At 35.2% G+C, this 20,964-nt stretch overlaps 2 protein-coding genes and 1 pseudogene across 4 annotated transcripts; 2 read left to right on the top strand and 1 right to left on the bottom strand.

The window, feature by feature from the left end:
• LOC113064409 (solute carrier family 13 member 4-like) overlaps nt 1-6,609 on the bottom strand; it is a 14,835-nt pseudogene extending 8,226 nt beyond the window's left edge.
• A 3,886-nt stretch (nt 6,610-10,495) lies between these two features.
• Nucleotides 10,496-15,945, top strand: LOC113056579 (uncharacterized). Its single transcript, XM_026223345.1, has 5 exons — nt 10,496-11,009; nt 14,046-14,237; nt 14,350-14,506; nt 14,586-14,768; nt 15,259-15,945. Exons 1-5 carry the CDS (start codon nt 10,829-10,831, stop codon nt 15,482-15,484), a joined length of 939 nt encoding a protein of 312 aa, XP_026079130.1. The 5' UTR covers nt 10,496-10,828; the 3' UTR covers nt 15,485-15,945.
• Nucleotides 15,946-17,998: 2,053 nt separating this feature from the next.
• On the top strand, nt 17,999-20,963 carry LOC113064389 (single-stranded DNA-binding protein, mitochondrial). 3 transcript variants are annotated; one of them, XM_026235181.1, is made up of 7 exons: nt 17,999-18,082; nt 18,526-18,588; nt 18,676-18,733; nt 18,821-18,961; nt 19,522-19,609; nt 19,695-19,783; nt 19,874-20,963. In XM_026235181.1, exons 2-7 carry the CDS (start codon nt 18,565-18,567, stop codon nt 19,912-19,914), a joined length of 441 nt encoding a protein of 146 aa, XP_026090966.1. In that variant the 5' UTR covers nt 17,999-18,082; nt 18,526-18,564; the 3' UTR covers nt 19,915-20,963. The 3 variants fall into 3 exon arrangements, with proteins under 3 accessions (XP_026090966.1, XP_026090975.1, XP_026090980.1); XM_026235190.1 differs by having other exon boundaries at nt 18,017-18,082; nt 18,508-18,588; XM_026235195.1 differs by lacking the exon at nt 17,999-18,082 and adding an exon at nt 18,151-18,259.
• The last annotated feature ends 1 nt before the right edge of the window (nt 20,964 follows it).

Genomic DNA, 20,964 nt, shown 5'->3' with positions numbered 1-20,964 from the left:
AAACGGTCAGATTTTGTCTTACCTCACTCAGCATACAGACTTTATGTTTTACACTGCAAAACAAAGAGAAACTAATGAATAAGCTTGTTTCAACAGCGGTAGTTTAATAAAGTTGACTGTATCTTACTTGTGTTTGCGGTCCAGCAGCTCAAGGTGATTCTTGCTCGAATCTTGGTTTTCCTCTTTGTTTGTCAAAGAACAAAACATTTAAAAAACACAGCTTATAATAACCATAAATGCAAAAGCTTGTGAGACGGATGCTGTGACCACCGCTCTCCTCGTCCTGCGTGTCTACGGTCAGCGAGTCTTCGAGGGAGTCGGCGATGCCGGTGCAGATCAGCTGCTGCAGCACGGCTTCAGCGATGGGCATCACCATGGCCGTGGTGGACGTGTTGCTCAGCAGCCACATGGAGAGGAACGTCGTACAGCACATGAAGCCCAACACCAGCCTGCAACACAAGCAGAACACATGCAGCTCACAGAGTCTGTCTGCAGCAGTGTGTGTGTGTGTGAGTGTGTGTGTGAGATACACTGCTAAATACATACATGCCAGGTTTGGCCCCGGCGATCATGACCATCCGCAGAGCGATGCGTTTGTGCAGGTTCCACTTCTCAATGGAGGCGGCCAGACAGATCACCCCCATCAGCAACAGCGTGGTGTCCTTAAAATACTCAGAGGCCACCTACAAACACAGTTTTATCAGAGTTTCTGAAATGTTAGGGAAAAAAATCTTATAGCTTTAATAATATTTCAGAGAATTGAGAGAAAACATTCTTGGATCATCCTTCATCAATGTTATTTGAACGTTCTAAGAAACATATTTGTTACATTTAAACCACATTCTAATCAAATCTGGACATTTGAACATTCCAAGAATGTTTAAAAATATTCAGATGGTGTTATATTTTGAGCAAAAGTAAAGTTAGTAGAATGTCGTAAAACATTTTTGCAACCTTTAATATTCTAATTATGACAATCAATTTTTTTTAGAATATTAAGAAACGTGCTAGTAATTTTATGTCTTGGATAAAAAAAATAAACATTAGTCAAAAATAAACAAGTCTGTAACATACTTTGGTTGAAATTCTCAATGGTAGTGTAAAAAAACTGTATTTTTACCCTGTCAGATCTAGGTCTGTCTTCAACAAGTTTTAGTCCAAGTTGCTTTAAAGGGATAGTTCACCCAAAAATGAAAATTCTCTCATCATTTACTCAGCCTCATGTCATTTCAGACCTGTATGAGTTGCTTTCTTATGTTGAAAAAGATAAAAGAAGATATTTTGAAGATTGCTACTATATTTTGCTTCTTCCTACTATGGAAGTCAACTGTTTGGTTACCAGCAATCTTCAAAATATCTTCTATTATGTTCAACATAAAAAAGCAACTCATACAGGTTTGGAATGACATGAGGGTGAGTAAATGATGACAGAGAATTTCATTTTTGGGTGAAGTATTCCTATAAATGCTAATGAGCTCTGCTGACCCCGCCCCTCTCCTCCATGGGGTGAAGAGCCCACTGTAAACTTCAGGCCGCGAAACTCACAAACTAGCACATTTTTATTCTGGGTAAAGATAAAAAAAAAATTTAAAGAAAAAAATGTAACCTTTAAATAACATTGTAATCAGAACAAGACAACTCAACATTAGAAAAAATTTAAAACAATGCTCCCACAACGTTTTTAGAACCTAAAATGTTTTTTTTCTGCCCAGCATACCATAAAATAGAAATATTGTACAATATAGTACAATTTAAAATATTTTTCTATCTGAATATATTTTAATATGAAATGAATTATTATGATGCCAAAGCTGAATTTTGATCATTGTTACTCCAGTCTTCAGTGTCACACGACCCTTTCGAAATTATTCTAATATGCTGATTTGGTGCTCAAGAAACATTTCTTGAAAGTTTGAAACATATATACATAAATCTCCAACCCAAAGTCCCTGCAGTCAGCAAAAAAGATTACGTAAAAGGGGAATAATTGCCAAACATGATTACAGTATTTAAGATAACAGGTTGCTTTGTCAAGTTTGTCAATGAGATTTAGTCACATGATGCAGAATTTTCTTTTACATAATATCTTGGCAGTTTAGTGTGGACGCGATAATAGGCTGGTACAAATAAACGATCAGCAGCTCTTTGAGCTGTAAAACTCACATGCTTGATGAAACAAAATCACTATGACATTTTTCACTCTTGAGACATCATCTACAGAAGCCTCATACCTTGAGGCTCAAAAGCTCAAGAATATAACCAGGTCAGATATTCACCCCAGAAAACAGGTCATATTATATAAACCAGCTGCAGAAGCAATGCAAAGTCCTCTATTTATGAATGTTAAACATTTAACCTACAGTATTTCAGTTCTTAACTGTTGCACAAAACATTCTACAGTACACAGTGACAGAGCAAAGAGAGGTGTCTTACCTCACTGGACTTGAGGACCCCAAACAGCGGGTAGAGGAAGGCCGGGACGAGCGCAGCGGCTCCCAGCGGTACAGCTTCAGACACCCAGTACACCGCTGTCACGATCAGGACATACGCACATGAGGACTCCTACAGACACAGAACATGTTTCCTAATGAGACCTGATTCTGGATGGAATTATATCTGCCAATTCTGAAGGTCAAACTTATTATTAACATATTATGTATTCGATTTATTAATAATTTAATTAAAACCAAATTGTTAAATCCATGTTAGATATACACAATATAACAGCATACATAATGCGTAATCTATTATATATTTTCACTGTTTAAAATATAATTAATATTTTTTTATAATTACATTTTAACTACATTTTAAACGTGAAAAGGTTCTTTATGTCAATTTAAGGCAATGTTGCAATATATGCATCATTTATGCATACATTATGTATCATTAATGTGTGTGTGTGTGTGTGTGTATAGAAAAGCAATATTGCAATATATAGCTATATGCAGTATTGAAGTATATTGTTTAATGCATAATGCATAATGCATATATATATATATATATATATATTAATCTTGTTAAATAAGATAAAGACGTGATTGCATGCAAATCTACAAATATAAACAAGATATTTGCATGTACCAGTCACTTCTAAAGTGCAGGAGGAAATCATTACTTTAATAAAATGATGAATTTAATTATGAGAAAAACAGCAGGAAAGCATGTGCGTCAGTCCACCAATCAGGAAAAAAATCCAAATCCGGTTTGCCCTGCCAAATATGTGGACCTGGGCACAACACTTCACGTGGATCCAGCAAACACAAATATGCATGTGGAGATTAGACTGACTGAACGAGCATTTGTCAGGTGACTCATATTTCATTATTAATCAGATTTTATAACAGGCCGAGCAAAGCAAAGTTAATACACGCTCACACATTCCAGACATAATAAATACACCAGACTAATGATGTGGAAGTAGAGAGGCACTGATCTGTGGCCAGTTTTAGGATTGTTGATAGAAATCCAGTTATTATTATTTTTTGATTATTTGAGAATTTTAACTTTAACTTTAATTTTAACTTATTTAAATTTTCTGCACATCTGATTTGCTTTTTTGTGTTATTTCTTCATACACTCAAAACACTTTCAGTCAGAAACTGAAAAAAAAAACATTTCAGTTTATTTCATTGTAACAATTTGCAATAAGGTATATTTTTATAACTATATTAGTTACCATGAACTAACAATTAAAAATGCATTTATTAATATTAGTTTATTCTAGTTCTAAAATGTAATAATTAATTATTAAAATCAAAAGTTTTACATGCTAATATTATTTAATAGACCTAACATGAACAGTTGTATTTTATTAACTAACATTAACACTTAAAAAAAACACTGTAAAATTATCTTTCAAATAAAATAAAGATAGTAGGGGTATGTTTCTGCAAGAAAATACTATTTCAGAATTTATATTCAAAATTTCACTTTAATTTCTAATTTCTTTGTGATTATCTGTGAAATTTACAAGCGATTTCTGAATGAAAGTTTTTGTATGCATGCTTTAAAAGTGATTTTTCAAAATAGTAAATAAAATATTACTTGAGTAAATTTTTTCAAGAATTTATACCTTTTTAGTTTTTCAGCTTCAAAACTGGCCTGTTATTAGTAATTACAGTGTCTTTCGACAGGAAAATTGTTTTCTTCACCAACTTTTTAGTGCATGTAAGGTAATGCATAACTACTGATGCTGACTAAAGGGACATTATTGTAAAGTCTTGACATTTATAAAGCATTAATTTAGCATTGGTACATTGGTTGATAGCGTGTCCCTTATAGCATTCGTCTGTTTTTTGGCCTTTTCTGTACTTTCTTCTGTCTCTTAGCTCTCTCCTTCCCAAGCTGATTATCCCTCAGTGTGTTCCTGTGCTCATAAACTCCGGCCAGCAGCTTTCAGCTTTCTGCTTTCTCCTTACCGCCCGACTGTGCTGAAGGCCGTCAGCGATGTGGCACACTGCAGATTAAGCCTCTATTGGCACATTGCTTTTGTTCTGCTCTAATCTCGTCATTGCTCAAGAACTCAGTCCATCAGATCCAGCTGATTTCTTTTAGGAGGTCCGATGGGGCGTTGATGATAAAGGAAACTGATGATTTCCTCTAACTGATTACTAGATGATTACACATCAAGCATTTGGAAATGCACATCAATACAAGCTTCACGGCAGGACTCACACTCACACATGCATTCATTCTGCTTTCAGTGTGCGGGTGAGATGGGATTAGTGAACTATTGTGCACTAACCCCTTTATTTCTGACTCTTGATGAAAAACGCTATCAGAGAGAGAGATAAGCAAACCTGTGCAAGTGACCTAATCTTAAACATGTTTTGGAATTGCAAAAAAAGCTGTCAAGGCAGAAGATAAAGACATTTCCTGATCTGTGCGCTGTTTCCACATTTACCTATATTGACTTCTGCTCTTTAGATCAATTTGAATCATGTGTCTCATTACATTACAATGTGTGTGGCTTTGGATAAAAGCATCTCCCAAATGCATGATATTATATTGAAATTCTAAATAAATTACAAAAAAATAAGTTATTAATATTTATGTTAATTTAGGTTATATTTATTTATGTATAAGTGTATTTCTTAGATCCTGTCACCACTTCATTCATTCATTCACTTAGTTAACATATTTGACTTCACAACTGAAATGGCCCTCCAGTGTGAAAAATTGATTACAAAGTACAAATAATCCATGCATAAACTGCACCTATTACAATATCAAATATATATATATACATCCTGATTTATTTTATTTTTTTTTCTGTTATTTTACATACATTGACAAAATGAATGGTGTGGGTTTACTCCGAAACACTCGGAACTAGTAACCTAAATTTCAAAAGGAACGACACTGAATTAAACGAGAAAATAAAATAAAAAAAGTCTTTATGCGGTGTGTTCTCATAATCTCATTTTGCGTAAGAATGGGCATGCATATGTATGAAAAAATGGCATTAACTAAAACGATTCGCAAGCGATTTTTCGTAGGATTTAAGAGCGAGACACCGGTTAAATAAGCGCAGTCCTTCTCTGCAGGATTTGCTGATGTTGGACTGAATGTAAGATCCCAATTGCTACACTAACAAACAACATCTGTAAAACCTGCAGATGTTTCAAACAAACAATTCCTGTGAGAACATTGAACACTTGAACATTCACGGCACCGGCGCGCGACGCGCTCTGTAGCGCACCTGGAAAACGACCAATCAGGTGAGAGGTCGCGACGACTCCTCGAGTAACCGAGGCCATAATCAATTCATAATTAGCCATATAATCATTAGAATGTTTAAGACGTTATATAATTAAATCTGTCTGCCTCAAAAACAGAATTTAATTTAGATGCCTGCACACATTTCCCACGTATATAAAGATTACTTTTGGAATTAACGAAGCGATAACATTTAAATCAAATGCATTTTAACGCACTATGTAGTGCACATGGCCAAAAGTAAGCAGCGGGTAAAAGCGCACCGAGAACGCGCAGCGTGCGCTCCGATCGTGGAAATGACTGAGGATCTACTTACACTGCACGGGTGGATGAGAGGAAGAGGCAGCAGCGATAAAGGAATCATCACCACGAGAATGAGTTTCCGAGCCGTCCATATTTTTTTGATCAAGTCCATTCTGGCGCCTTCCAGCCTCATGGGAGAACGCTTTAATCAATTCAGCCCTGAGAAGTCCAAGAAGTTGTCTTCGAGAAGTTTGCTTTACACCCCCTTCAGCTTTTTATGACTTTTTATTAACTTCTTCTTGCCCTGCTTCCCTTTTCGTGCGTTTTACGCGCTGCGCGTCTTCTCGGATAAGTTTGCATGGACAGAGAGCGCAACTTTTCTCTTTGGTTCCTGTTTGAATGTGGCTGCAGTCCTTCTAGTCCATCCAAGAGTGACTCCAGGCCCTCTTATAGGATTTCAGGGTGTATTGATGTAAAGAACACCGATGGCTCTTTTGTGTCTCCACCTGTAAATGCGTCTATCTCTGATTCGCCATGCTTTCTTATTTACATACACTGTAAAATGTCACCAATTGCGCTTAAGCAACTCTAGATGAACTTATTTTCCGTTTGCGTTATAAAAACCTTTCCTGCGATGGAGATTAAATATATGAGTACGCGGTAGATTGTACTTTAATCTAACCATATCTCCTCCCAGTTTACAGCCGGACCAATCAGAGGTGAGTGAGTGGAGTTTATGAATGGACGTGGTGGGGTAGCGGGGTAGCGAAGATCACGAGCCAAATTGAACCGTTTAGATGCAACAGTCGTTTTCTCAGAATAAACTCAAAAGGGAACAGAGAACACGCTACTGAGCCTGTCAGGAAATAAAGAACAGAAGCACCTGCGTTAACACACGCTCTAAAGATCCCATTAAACCCAGAGCCTATATCTCAGAATTAGTTCTCAGAATGCATTGAGTGCTGTACATCAGTCAATACCTAATCATGTGTGTTTTCCACTTTTTAGCATAATAGTAGCCTACATTAAAACAATTATGAAGAAATGTTACGCAAATCTTCATTATATGTGTCCTGACATGATTTTTAAAATGGAGTTAATCTGTCCTGCCACTGCAGGCACTCCTCACATTTTCTTCATAAAATCTACATATCTAGTATTATATTATATTGTTTATAATAGTCCTATATATTTAATTAATATGCATATATAATTTATAAATTGTACTATGCAATTAAAACAATTATTTATTTTTATTATAGTAATATAATAGTTTTTGTTTTTGTAATATTTAAATTAAATAATTAAATTTATTATGAATTATTTTTAAGATATGTATATTAAACGCTAATTACAACATAAAATAAAAAAATATTTAATTATAATTATATAATAAATTGCATCACAAATGAAAAATATAATGTTTTAGAAATTTGTATTTCCTTTTTCATATTATATTATATTATATTATATTATATTATATTATATTATATTATATTATATTATATTATATTATATTATATTATATTATATTATATTATATTATATTATATACAGGGTGCACATCATTTTTTCAGCCTGGTTCTCAGAAGAGAACCTGGAGATTTGGTTTGGTCCTCACACTGCATATAGCGTGACCCATTAAATGCAACTATAAAAAATGAATTAATAATAGTTAAAATATTATTACACTTTATTTATTTAGTTGTTTTTTATTCAATAATAGTAAATAAACTAAATAATAGTGTGTGATAATATTATTAAAAATAAAAAGCAGTCCTAGTATTAAATACAAAATCATTTAATCATTTAATCATTAAACTTAAATATTTACTACTACTTTGTTTTGGTTTTTTTGCCTCTTTAAGAAGAATCGCTTTATGTATTCCCCAATTTTAAGTCACTTTGGGGGAAAAAAGCGTCTAAAAATAAATAAACAAAAGTGGTTTCATCATATTCAAACTTAAAATCAGCAGGCTTTTATTTTGGCGGGTTGCCGACAAGTAAGTATACGCACTTCCGGATTCCGGAACCATTCTTTATTTTGGTCGCGCATGCTGACCTGCGAACCACTTATGTGCACCCCTGATTATATACATAATAATCAGACAAATATCTACCAGTGGTTTCTTTGTCAGTTTCTAGTCTGTTTATATAATATGCATCTATTTTACTTTTGTACAAAAAAAAAGCACCAAATAAAATGAAATTAAATTAAAATGAATAACAATATCAGTCAGAATCTTCAATCAGTCCAATAAATTTGACCATAATGTGCATGACACGCCACCTAGTGGAAGACGAGAGCAATTACTCCAACTGAATTGGGATTTTTCAAGTAGAATTTTGTTTTAAAGACTGTGCTGTTACAAGAAAATATCTGCAACATAATGCAGCCAACAAGAGGAATAAAAATCTCTGTTTGCTGATTTTCTGTTGTGTAATGTGCTTTAAGTCTTTGTAATTTCTGATGGAGCGAGAAAACATAATCTGAGAAAATGCTGTACTAAAGCAAAGCTTTGTTTGTTCACATTGGGGGCAGAGCTGTTTGTGTTTTAGACTTTACATGTTTGACACACGTCTAAATCATCGGTCTGCTCTCCATACAGTCAGTAAACGGCAAATACAGGGTTGCATAACCTAATCAATGTTGCCTAAGTTACCTGTAAAGCTCTTTAGGGTTTTAGCAGGGGATGAATGTCAGGAGAATGGCTGTTCCTGCGTGAGGCTGTGAAAAGGCCATGTTCTCCATGACACAATGCTGAAGATTGAGTGCTGTCCTCCTCTTGGACAGCATTAAGATGGTTTGATAGAGTGGGAGGAGCCACTGAGATCAGGTTTATATGCCACAATGTGCATGGGCGAGGATCTTAAAGCATTACAGAGACAGGCCGAGGTGTTTGATTAATCAACCGAACAATTTGTTATTCATGCTGAAGAAGTCTGACGCTGAGAGGGAAAACTCCGAAAGACATCAGGACTGTTTGCTCGGATGAAATGAAAGTCTGATTGTTTTCCTCTCTGCGGGGTCACGCCGTCTGTCACCAGCATCACTGCACAGAGACATCGCTGTCAGCTCTCAGCGGGATATTATCAGCTGCTGTTGCACTGATAGTGCTTAGAATCTTCAGGATAAATGATCAATATAAAAAAAAAAATGAATAAAGTAGACAAATGGATGCTTTTTGACAGATTGTTTGTCAAAATGTGGCCCAAATGACCTGAACTCACTTGAAATCAATCAATCAAATGACTTGAAATTGCATCAGTGATGTTGCCATGTGTGAGGTGACAAAGGCTTTACACGTTAACTGGTATAAGTTTTAATAGAAAGGGAGAGATTAAGGCATTTAAAAAGAATGACATCATTAAAAAAAAAAAAAACAATTAGATAATATGATGTCTCACACTCTAAAAAGTGTTGGGTTAAAAAATAACCCATCTGAGAGATGGGAATGAGTTGTCACACTTTTTGGAGTCGTGCTGGCACATTATGGGTTAAGCTGTCAGCTGTTTACGCTGACACTGATTTGAGAACAAAACGTTATTTGGAATATGAAATATATGGAATATACTATATAATTATACTCCATTTTTTATATATTTGAAATATATATAAATATATACATGTCCATATTTTTTATTTTGGTCGCGCATGCGGACCTGTGGACCACTTATGTGCACCCCTGATTATATACATAATATTCAGACAAATATCTACCAGTGGTTTCTTTGCCAGTTTCTATTCTGTATATATAATATGCATCTATTTTACTTTTGTACAAAAAAAGCACCAAATAAAATAAAATGAAATTAAAATTAATTACAATATCAGTCAGAATTAAATATATGGAATATACTATATAATTATACTCAATTTTTTATATATTTGAAATAAAAGTTATTATTTTAAGTTATTATTATTATTGTTGTTGTTATTATTAAAATAGTTAGTTAATTTTTATGTGTGTATGTGTGTGTATAACTTATTAGATGTTGTAATACTGCATATGTTACATGCATTATACATATAATTTATTATATAATATTGTATATTTCACAAAAAATATGAAACGGCACAACTTTTTTCAACATTGTTCAACATAATAATACTGATAAATGTTTCTTGAGCAGCATATTAGAATGATTTCTGAAGGATCATGTGACACTGAAGACTGGAGTCATGCTGAAAATTCAGCTTTGCGAAACAGAAATAAATCAAATTTCACAATATATTCTAACAGATTAATATTTAAAAAATTTTATAATATTTAAAATAGTACTATTTTAGCTGTATTTTTATCAAATAAATGCAGCCTTGGTGAGCAGAAGATAATTATTTTAAATATATAATATTATCCCATACTTCATTTTCTGTTGTTGCATAGATTGACTTTATTATTGTTATCATTATAAAAATAAAAATAAAAGAAATATATTTTTTTAAATATTTGTGTGTGTGTGTGTGTGTGTGTGTGTTATAAAAATATGATGCAACTGGAATTTTAGTTTGGAGCAGGGTTAGGGTTAAGGTTTACCATAATTGTTTATAACTAAAACTTACTAGCAAATATACCTGCACATGTACATGAAGATGTGTGACTGACTGCAGAAACGACTGCAGCTCTGCCGTGTGTTACATTACACAAGTGGCTCATAATCAGCAGTGGAGCTGCAGCAGCGAGCGGCTTACAGAGGACAAACACACAGCACTCTATCTCTCTCTCTCTCTCTCTCTGTCCCTGAGCAAACAGCCTGTGTTTGGCTTCTGAAGCGCAGGAGAGTTTCTGGACTCACCAAGGACCAGTGGACATGAGTGACGGACATTCACACTTTCCATCTTCATTTTAATACGAAGACTTAGATGGCTTTGAAGGAGAGCTGCCTCACCTGGGGCTTCCTGCTGTGGTCTGTGACGTGGAGCTCTGCTCTGACTTTTACGCCACATGAAGGATCTCCGGTCAGTCCCATATTTCATCACATCACTCCACCTGCCACCAAGACGGGGGTGAATAGCACTGAAGCCCCTATGAGCAACTATACAGGTTTGTACAGTGACAATATTCTGTTATAATGATATAATGAATTCATATCATCATACAGTGCAATGCAATAATTATCAAATGCACTCAAAAAGTTTTTGCATGTGTACAGTAAGTGCATGCTTATAAACTTCTATGTTTTGCATAACTTTTTCAGATTTTTCAGAACTTTCAGCATTTACAGTAAACACACAAATATATTAATCATGCAGTTATTGTGAAATTCACATGTTGGCCTTAACATTTAAAATCTTCTAAAGGTTTTACATACAAACAGAGCTTTCATAATGGCTCAGAAAAATTCATCAGTGCGAATCAGATCAGCCTGAACTGCATAGAACTCAGATTTTATTATGATTGGAGAACATATAAAATATCCCAGCCATGCATACTTTGACTGTACTTTGCAAATAGCTTATTGATGTTTCCTGACCTAAAGTCAATATGCATGACAGATTTGTGGATCTCTGATATTATCGAGGTAATATATGAGTTTAATTGCAGTATAATGCATCTGTGAAGGAAAAGACAGCATCCTCGGGTGTCAGTTACCTTGAGGTTTTTTTGCTCAGGTGAAACAAAGGATGCTTTTTGCCACGTGGCAATGGCGGGCAGTGGGATAGTTGGCAGTTTGTCAGTTCCGTTACAGGGTTGCCAGCTTTGAAACTGAAGGGGGTTTATCGCCACCGTGGCCATGACAGAATTTGCCCTGCTTTCAGTTTTCAGTGCACTGCAAACCTGAGAGAGTCTGAAGTGGATCTGTCCTGGATAAAATCTATTTACTGTAAAACAAAACAAACAAAAAAATAAATTTGTCTTTTTGTTTTTGCATGTTATTTGTTCTTGTACTACCTTAAGTTTAATTTGAGAAAATCATGTTTTTAGAAAATATTATTACAGTCATGTTTTGCAATGCATTATAATAAATGTATTGCATTACAGAATTTATAAAAAATGCATTAATTGTAAAATGTAAAAATTAATTAAGCAAAAATTCTAATTCTCACATAAAAAAATTCTATTACAAATAACTTTTATTTATAAATTATGGTAGAAATTCTAATGCCTTTAATTTATCTTGATTCTAAATATAAGAAAATTATAATAATATTTTTAACTACATAACAGTAATGTGAAATTAATAATCACTCTAAAACAAAGAACAAAAAAACTAATTCCAAAAACATTCAAGTAATAAGAATTTGGAAGAAAAATGGATTGCTATAATAATAATCCAGATAATCCATAAGGCAGAGTTAATTTAAATTGATACACTAAAATAATTCAAACTTAAACTGAAGTAAAAAATAAAAAACTATATAAAAATAATTTTAAATGCAACAAAATCACTAAAACATGAACTAAAATTAAAATTAAAACATATATAAATATAAAACATTATATGAACACCTGTAAAGTTGTTCCATTCACTCCAAGTCACTCATTTACCTGCAGCACACATACAGAGGCTTCAGTGTCACTTCTTTAAAGGGATTACTTAACTGACAGGGCTAAAGAGAGAAAGCCGAAGTGCACAGGAATAGCTGCTGAGCTCAGCTGACGGGTTACAGTTACACGTTAAAGATGCAAAGTCGTACCACAGCGTTCGTTGCTGAAGTTAAATAATCATGCATTGACAAAACTGATCCACTCAATGTGCAGCATGTGGTCAGACTGCACCATCCGGGCCTCCTCAGCTGCAGGGACTTGTGGGTAATACATTTTTAATGCACGGCCCAATGCTTTATTTAATCGTGTTCTATTCTCAGAGAAGCTCTCTGGTGCGACCCTTGGGGAGTATGTGAGACGGGACAAAGGGGAAGAAAAGAAACTGACAGTTGAGTTATTTATTTATTTTGCTATGGCGTCAGATTGCTTAGCGCTAGCAGCATTGCCAAGCCAGTTAAGCTGAGCTTAATGAGAACAGCACAGGACTGGAACTGGTGTGAACAATAAACACCATCCAGTGACCCTGCCAGCTCAATCACACTGACTCCAGAACAGTCAATATGAGCTTTACAGCGACAGAGGAGATGAACAGTGCAGGGATGGCAGTTCTCAGCAGGAGAACACAGAAGATGCTGAATCCTCTGTGGGAATGTAGAGGGACTGGAGCAGAGGTGGATTATGGGATAGAGTGAGGGAGAATACACCCTATGGGTACTGATGGAAAGAGAGAAGGGAAAATACTTTCATCTCAACCCTTGAGGATAACTACGTACTGTTAACTAAGTCCCAGGAAAGCTTTCTTACACACATACACTCGCAGACACACTTAAAGCTGTCATTTTGATGGATTTATGCACTTATGAACATAAGTCTTGATTTTGTGATTATTGACATTTATTTTTATACTTTTATTCTATTCCATTCTGTTCTATTATATTCTATTTAGTCACATTATGAAAATGTATAGCAATAAGTTACACTCTATTTTATTCTATTTTGTCCAATCATGAAAAAGGGATAGCAAAAAGATGTATTCTATTCTGTTCTATTCTGTCACAGTGTGTGTGTGTGTGTGTGTGTAGTTTAGTCCAATCATGAAAACAACATGTAACAACAGTTCTATTCTATTCTATTCTATTCTATTCTATTCTATTCTATTCTGTCACAGTGTGTGTGTGTGTGTGTGTGTGCAGTTTAGTCCAATCATGAAAACAACATGTAACAACAACAGTTCTATTCTATTCTATTCTATTCTATTCTATTCTCTCACAGTGTGTGTGTGTGTAGTATAGTCCAATCATGATAAACTGATAGTAAAAACAGTTATATTCTATTCTATTCTATTCTATTCTACTCTGTGTTGGATTTAGTCCAGTATTTAAAAGTGACAGCAACAAATGTTATTCTATGAAAAGTGATTAAAGTAAAGTGTTCTCTTTTTCTATTTGATTCTATTCTTTTCTATTTAGTCAAATTATGAAAAAGTTACATTCTATTGTATTCTATTCTATTCTCTGTTTGAGTAAAGTATTTCTGAAGTCTTAGCACATTTAGAAGTGGTGTCTAACCATCTGTGGTTGGTGTTTGCAGGCCTGAGCTGCACATCGCTGCTTCCCCCTCGGCGAGGTTCTTTCTATCTAGAGAAGGGCAGTGGGATGTCGGTGGGAACAGTTTTGGCGTTCTGGTGCCTCGAGGGGTACCAGCTGGTGGGCAGCGAGAAGATCACCTGTGTCCTGCGTAGCGACACCGCTCAGTGGAGCAACTACCCACCCGACTGTGAGGGTCTGTGTTCACTGCAATCATTTGTGTTTTAAGAGAGAAAAACTCATAACAAATGCACTCATGCTAGTTAAATCCCAGATTTTCAATGTGCACTATTGTGTAAATATGGTAGCAATTCCTAAACCGGAGGACCGTGGGTTGAGAGCGGCCGTGCTGGCATCGGTAGTGAGCAGCATCATCATCCTCGCCATGTCCGTGTCCTTCATCATCTGCTGTCTCCAGGAGCGCATGAGCAAAAAGAGGTCAGAACGGACAGAAGGACGGGGCAGGTATGCACATCTGGGGAGGAAGAGACAAAGGAGCTTAAAATAGCCAAAGAGGATGCTAATGATTTCTCTGACTTTCCAGGGCGAGAGACAAGCGCAAATCATCCTGGAGGAGCAAGTGCTGGCTGGAGAGAGACGAAGGAGACTGGGAAGCTGTTCCACCACCTAATATTTACAACCTTTCCCATCATCTTGATCCCCATCTGACTCCTGAGAGCCCGTTCTATATGGGACTAGCTGGTTATGATAACCGCGGGTATCAGAGGTGAGAAAATCAGCATTGTTAAATTAAAAAATTAATAGATTAATTGATAATACTTGTCACAATCATCAAATTTCTGGTTCTATTTAAGAGACACAATTCTGAGTTTATAACAATGTTTTTGTTTGTTTCCATCACATTTCCATCACATTTTTTTTATTGCTCAACTCTGACTTTTTTTGTTATTGCAAGTTTGTCACAATTCTGTCAAAACAACGCCAATTTAGATTTTTCAGTATTACCTTTGTATTTTGTATCCCATGGTGGAAACAATCTTTCGTAGTAAACAGCTGTGCTTCTTAATATTATTATGGAAACTGTTATGCATTTTAATCGTTATGCATTTTTTAAGATTCTTTCCTAAATGTTCAAAGGAACAACATTTATTTTATTTTCTTTTACATTCAAAATGTGTTCGCAGTCACTTTTGATCATTTTAATGTTCCCTTGCTCACTAAAAGCATGCATTTTTAATGCTATTTTTGTTTTGCAGGAGTCAGGAAAACCTCGTGAAAGCTCCTCTTCCTGGTCTTTACCGTACAGAAAGTCAGATGTACCCACATGTGGTCCTGCAGAGGGTTCCCACACCCACAGTGCCGAGTGCACCCAGCGCGCCCATCTACTTCCACTTCTCCACCCCTCCGCCCACAGAAAGCCCCAGTGAGCAGCCCGCTCTTCCACCGTACCCCAGCGCCGCTCCACAGCATCTGTGGCCATAGATACACACTTTTATTCAGAACTGGGGATGGATTATGGCCCCTACTTGGGAACAGCTCCTGGGGTTCAGAAAACCAAGAGAAATGATGGACTCAAACTAGAGCCGTCTAGATCAGCTCACACAGCTAGATCTAAATGTTGGACCAGGCTTGGGTCCAAATGTAGTGACATTTAGTGTGTTGCATATGTGAGGAGATTTCTGAATGACTGTAAGGTGGTCTGTTGTGTAGTTTTCTGAAGATGAAAGTTATATTAGGAAAAGTGAGGACTCCATACTGGTACTGTGATCTACTCCAGGGTTTATTTCTGTTCATTAGTTAGTAGTTTTTATTTTTGTTGCAAAGGATCTGATTACTTGCATTCATAAAAAACAAAAATGCAACTGTGTCAGGTCACATTGGAGCATCAGTTTAATATTTCTATGTTTTATACTATGAAAGGGTAGGAGAATTACACTGATACACAGAATACGGACATACATTGGGATCTCATAAACCTATTATACTTCAGACTTGATTTTGTTTATAACAAATAAAAAGATTTAATTAAATATTACAAAGTCCTTGCAACATCTATATATAAAATGTTTTGTAATATGAAAAATCTACTGTCAATTTTGATCAAATGAATTCATCCATCATAACCAAAATCCAAGCCATGCTAGTTATACAGGGACTGAGTGAATGCAGAAATGACTTCTGTATGGTATTGAATAGCGCAAGCGGGATATGGGAGGTAGTGTGTGTGTGTGTGCGTGTGTGTGTGGTGTTCAAGGTGACATTCCCATGGGCAGAACCAGCGCGTGCGGGCTGCTACGCCACAACAACAGCAAACTGGACTCTTTCCTCAAGAGTAACACCAGTCGGGATGTGTACGACCAGATCCGGGTCTGTTAACGTTGAGAGAACTTTGCCAGAATATTAATATAACCAGGAGAACAGGAGTGAATTGCAAGTTTTATTGCATTAATACTTTATTGCAAAATACGTATTTTAACTTGGCAACACTCTTGTGAACAGGATTCACATGTTCCTGAAAAAAACTGAAAAACAAAGCAAATCCTGCACACTTTCAATCTTTGCAAAAAGTATCAAAAAAAGTTTTATAGTGGAAAAACCTGGAAATATTATAAAATTTGAAAAGTGTGGTTGTTAGACTATTCAAGGAGTTACAATTTGGTTAGATGCTACTCTTTGTGAGATCAATCTCCTTAAGTTATCACAAATGATTAAATAAGTCATGGAAAACCATAGAAATTAATCATCCAAAAAATGCGGAAGCATTTTACACGACAAGGTAAGCTCTTGTATTTACAGCATGAGTCATGGACCGGAAAACACACAGATCAAACATGTAAATGTCATAATTACAAAACCATATGGGATGTGCTTTAAACCTTATTAAAAGCCAGTTAACTCCTGTTTAATTTTCATGCATATTTGCATTAGCTTCCATATCACAGCGACTGTTTGAACGCAGTTCCCGTTCGTGGGCTATAAGGCCCAGCAGCTGGTTCTGGTTCGGGTGGGTCTTCGGGATCCTCTCAGCCCGTATCAGGTCTGTCTGAGCAAGTACATCTGGACGGGGTTCAAGGAGGAGTTCAGGTTCATGAGCTTCAGATATTGTCAAGGCTGACACACAGCTGTCATATCTCTTATAATATCCTCTGTTTTTTATAGGTATGTGAAGACGTCAGGGTTGGAGGACCATCTGCCCCAACACTACCCCATCAGACCTGCACAGTGCCTTCTTTCCCACATAATTGCTGAATGGGTGTTTTTGTATATGCAATAAATAAACTGCAAGTATGTGTAAATGGAGCATTTGCATTTTAAATATAAATGATGAATAGAATTACACATTTGTGTAGATTGACAGAATTATAGCTTGACTGGAAGTGACACACATTGGTAATATTAAGTGAAATCCTGTCTTTGCATGTGTATTTGTGTGTCATGTTAAATTTATTTTCTTAAACAAAGGTTTTTAAAGTGACAAAAAAAAAAAAATTCATTATAGGCAAATATGCTTTACAAAGAAAGCCCTATACCTTTAATTTTATTTATTTATTTGATTTCATACATTTATTGTATACACCTGATCTTGCTGTTATAATGCAAAGAGTTATTTTTATTGCCAAGTCCAATCAAACAAACTATAAACTGATATAAATTATTTTCCCACAATACATTTAGTGGTTTGTCTTTTTTTCCCTCTTACGATTTTCACATATATAAGTTTTCATTTGTTTTATTATGGATTTTCTTTTTTCTTTCTTTCTTTCTTTCTTTCTTTCTTTTTTTTTTAAATCTGGGTCTGGGGCAATACAATTAATACTTTTAATGTGACATTCGTGCATAAATGTTCATTTGACATTCATAACAAAAATCATTTTAAATTTAAAATATACATCATATATTTTTTTAAATGCCCACAGATGAAGGCACGAACGTATAACTGAACAAAATCGCTATTTTCTGAGTGTGATAAAACTACAGAACGGGAACCGGCGTTCGTTCGTGTTTGTTTCTGTCGGGGAATGTTTTCTCAGCGCACCGGAAACAGCGTGGGGTTATTGAGCATCAAGATCTTCTGAACTTGTAAGTCGAAGTTTATCTTTGCGTTTGACTTTTAAATAAACTGAGAAGACGATATTGATTATAAATCGTCGGTGTAAAGCGCACACTCATTATTACATGCGTCTTCTAAACGTGACTAGTTGATGTAGGTTAAGTGAATGGCGGGAGATTAACATGTGTTTCATCATTGGATCTGCTGTAAGTAACTTAAATACAGATCTTAATGATTCTAGTTTAAAGTAGTCGAATATGACTCTTTACTATACGTGATATAATAACATTGAATCAACTACTGAAAAAAAATATTTTGAGAGGTTAACATGTTTTTATCTTGAACTATATCTACTTTACGGTATCCCGGTCTTTGCATACGGTTAAGAATAAGACATTTAACTTTACTTTTATGTCATTTATGTTTTCTATTATACCTATTTTACTCTGATAAGGCCGTTTTCTCATGATAGAGTGAATGAGCTGTCAGCATCCTCCACAGAGCAGAGAAGATGTTGAGAAATGCCTCCGCACAGGTAACGTTAACTAAACAACATGCATAAGTGTTCATGTTTGCTCTGAAGGATGATTACAGGCTGACTGTTGTTATTCTGTCCTGACAGATACTCAAACAGTTCGTCCGGCACAGGACTACAGATACTAATCTGATCTTGGAGAGATGTGAGTGTCTGTCAGTCTCTGTATGCGCTGGCTTTTGAGTGACATGTTATTGATGATGTCCCTCATCTTTGTTTTGTCTCTTGGCAGCTATTAACCGGGTGCAGCTGCTTGGGCGAGTGGGACAGGACCCCGTCATGAGGCAGGTGGAAGGCAGGAACCCCGTCACCATCTTCTCCATGGCAACAAACGAGATGTGGAGGTCTGGGGAGGGAGAACCCACGAGTACAGGTGAGATCAGGCTGTGCACTACTCCCATCATATTTTTTATTTTATTTGACTTCATTATTATTATTTTTTATCATTAATATTGTTCATATATTTCCTTCATGTTTGATTTTATTTGTTAAGTACATATTTGTATTTGACTTATTATTATTATTATTATTATTATTATTATTATTATTATTAATAATTTATTTTTATTTTATTCTGGATAAATTAAAGTATATATATATATATATTATTATTATTAAATAAATATCAGTGTGTCCTTTGAACATATGGTACATGATTAAAAAAAGGTGATAAACAAACAGATCAGTTTAAAGTATGTGAATATGCTTTCACAGAAATTGACATTTTTACAGATTTTATATTTTAAAAAGCAAGTTGTCTTCATGTTGCAAATATATTGTAAAAAAAAAAAAAAAAAAAAAAATATATATATATATATATATATATATATATATATATATATATATATATATATATATATATATATATATATATTATCTTTTATATTGTCCAATTTAAAGATCTTAAAAAAATGGTTTTGTTCTTTTTTGCAGGAGATGTCAGCCAGAAAACAACATGGCACAGAATCTCAGTATTCAAACCAGGCCTCAGAGACGTGGCGTATCAGTATGTTAAGAAAGGGTGCGTTCCATAATTGTTTTCGAGCGATTTATAGATATAAAAATAAATCATGCAGCTGTTGACCTAGAATAAAACTTATTTTCAGGTCTCGGATTCTTGTGGAAGGAAAGCTTGACTATGGAGAGTACATGGATAAAAACAACGTCAGGCGACAAGCAACAACTATTATCGCAGGTCAGACTTCACAACAGAATATAAATGTCTTAACTGTTTTGTTTTTGCTTTAATAGTTCAAAATTAGTTATAATTTGTCTCTTTCCACAGATAATATTGTGTTTTTAAGTGAAAATCTGCGAGACCAGTAATAAAGACGCCTTCCCAGACTTAAGGAAGCTAAAGAAGATATTTTATATAGTGTTACTCTGCTCACTGACATTAAACTTTGCGTATCCTTCTGTCCAGTCTTACAGTCATACATAGAAGAAGTGATGTTGTTTGTATGATTGTGTAATGCTGGTTTGTTTCCGACAGAGGGCGCTGACAGATGCACTTTGACATGTAAACACTTTCCAGAGCCATGAACTGGATTGAACTCTTGTTTTTTTTTTTTTTTTTTTTTTGGACATGAAAAATAAAAGCATCATATCTGAAGTTATGTCTAACCAAATCCTGTCCAGTTTGCTGTTATGTCCTGCTAATGTTCATAATGTTCAGTAAAGGGTTTGTTTTGAATACTTAAGCCATCCGTGTCTATATGTGACTTAAAATGTACAAGACTTGTAAAGCACCACCTGGTTTCAGAAATGAAGCTTCTGAAACTGAGAGAACAGTAGTTTCAATTCTTATGTTTTTTTCAGTCTTGTCCATTTGTTTGTGAGCATTTTACCCATCGTGTTATGGTCGTTTGATTGTATTTTTAATGTTTTTCTTAGCCTATAGAATATACCAAGAGTATCTTAAATGCACTTTTAAAATGAGTAAGATTACTTTTTCATGGTATTTACATACAGCTTAAATATTTTGGCAGACATTGGACTTTAGGCGGTGCATAGAGTTTGGTACTCTTGTCTTTATACGGTTTGTCAAGAGATTATGCGGAGTCGCGTTTAATTGGAGCAGCTTCACGTCAATCATCCATTAGCGTTCTTTTATTGGACAGTCGGCCTTTTTTTCTTACGCTCTGAGTGCGCTTTAAACGTAACAGCCAATCTGATTGGTCGCCACACGGATTCCAAGGGCGGGGCATTGGATAGAAAAGTTTTGCTTTTTTAAGACGAATACGCGTGGTGTTTACAAACAGCGTTAAAAAACTGAGAAAGCGCATATAATAATTTTTGCTTGGAAATATCCGAAAGGTACCTGAATGTATCACAGTCCACAAACAGACCTCTGTAAAAAAAAAAAAAAAAAAAAAT

This window comes from Carassius auratus, chromosome 4 (genome assembly GCF_003368295.1).
Source record: "Carassius auratus strain Wakin chromosome 4, ASM336829v1, whole genome shotgun sequence".
In the NCBI taxonomy this organism is placed as follows: domain Eukaryota; kingdom Metazoa; phylum Chordata; class Actinopteri; order Cypriniformes; family Cyprinidae; genus Carassius; species Carassius auratus.
The sequence above is the reverse complement of the archived record's forward strand: the minus strand, read 5'-3'. Positions and strand labels throughout refer to the sequence as shown.

Bases quoted from the DNA above. Each gene is read 5' to 3' on its own strand.
- LOC113056579 (XM_026223345.1), top strand. From the start codon at position 10,829: ATGGCTTTGAAGGAGAGCTGCCTCACCTGGGGCTTCCTGCTGTGGTCT. The intron at 11,010-14,045 runs GTTTGTACAGTG...TGGTGTTTGCAG, and splicing joins CCCTATGAGCAACTATACAG to GCCTGAGCTGCACATCGCTG. The intron at 14,238-14,349 runs GTCTGTGTTCAC...TAAATATGGTAG, and splicing joins CTACCCACCCGACTGTGAGG to CAATTCCTAAACCGGAGGAC.
- LOC113064389 (XM_026235181.1), top strand. From the start codon at position 18,565: ATGTTGAGAAATGCCTCCGCACAG. The intron at 18,962-19,521 runs GTGAGATCAGGC...TCTTTTTTGCAG, and splicing joins GGGAGAACCCACGAGTACAG to GAGATGTCAGCCAGAAAACA. The intron at 19,784-19,873 runs GTCAGACTTCAC...CTCTTTCCACAG, and splicing joins AGCAACAACTATTATCGCAG to ATAATATTGTGTTTTTAAGT.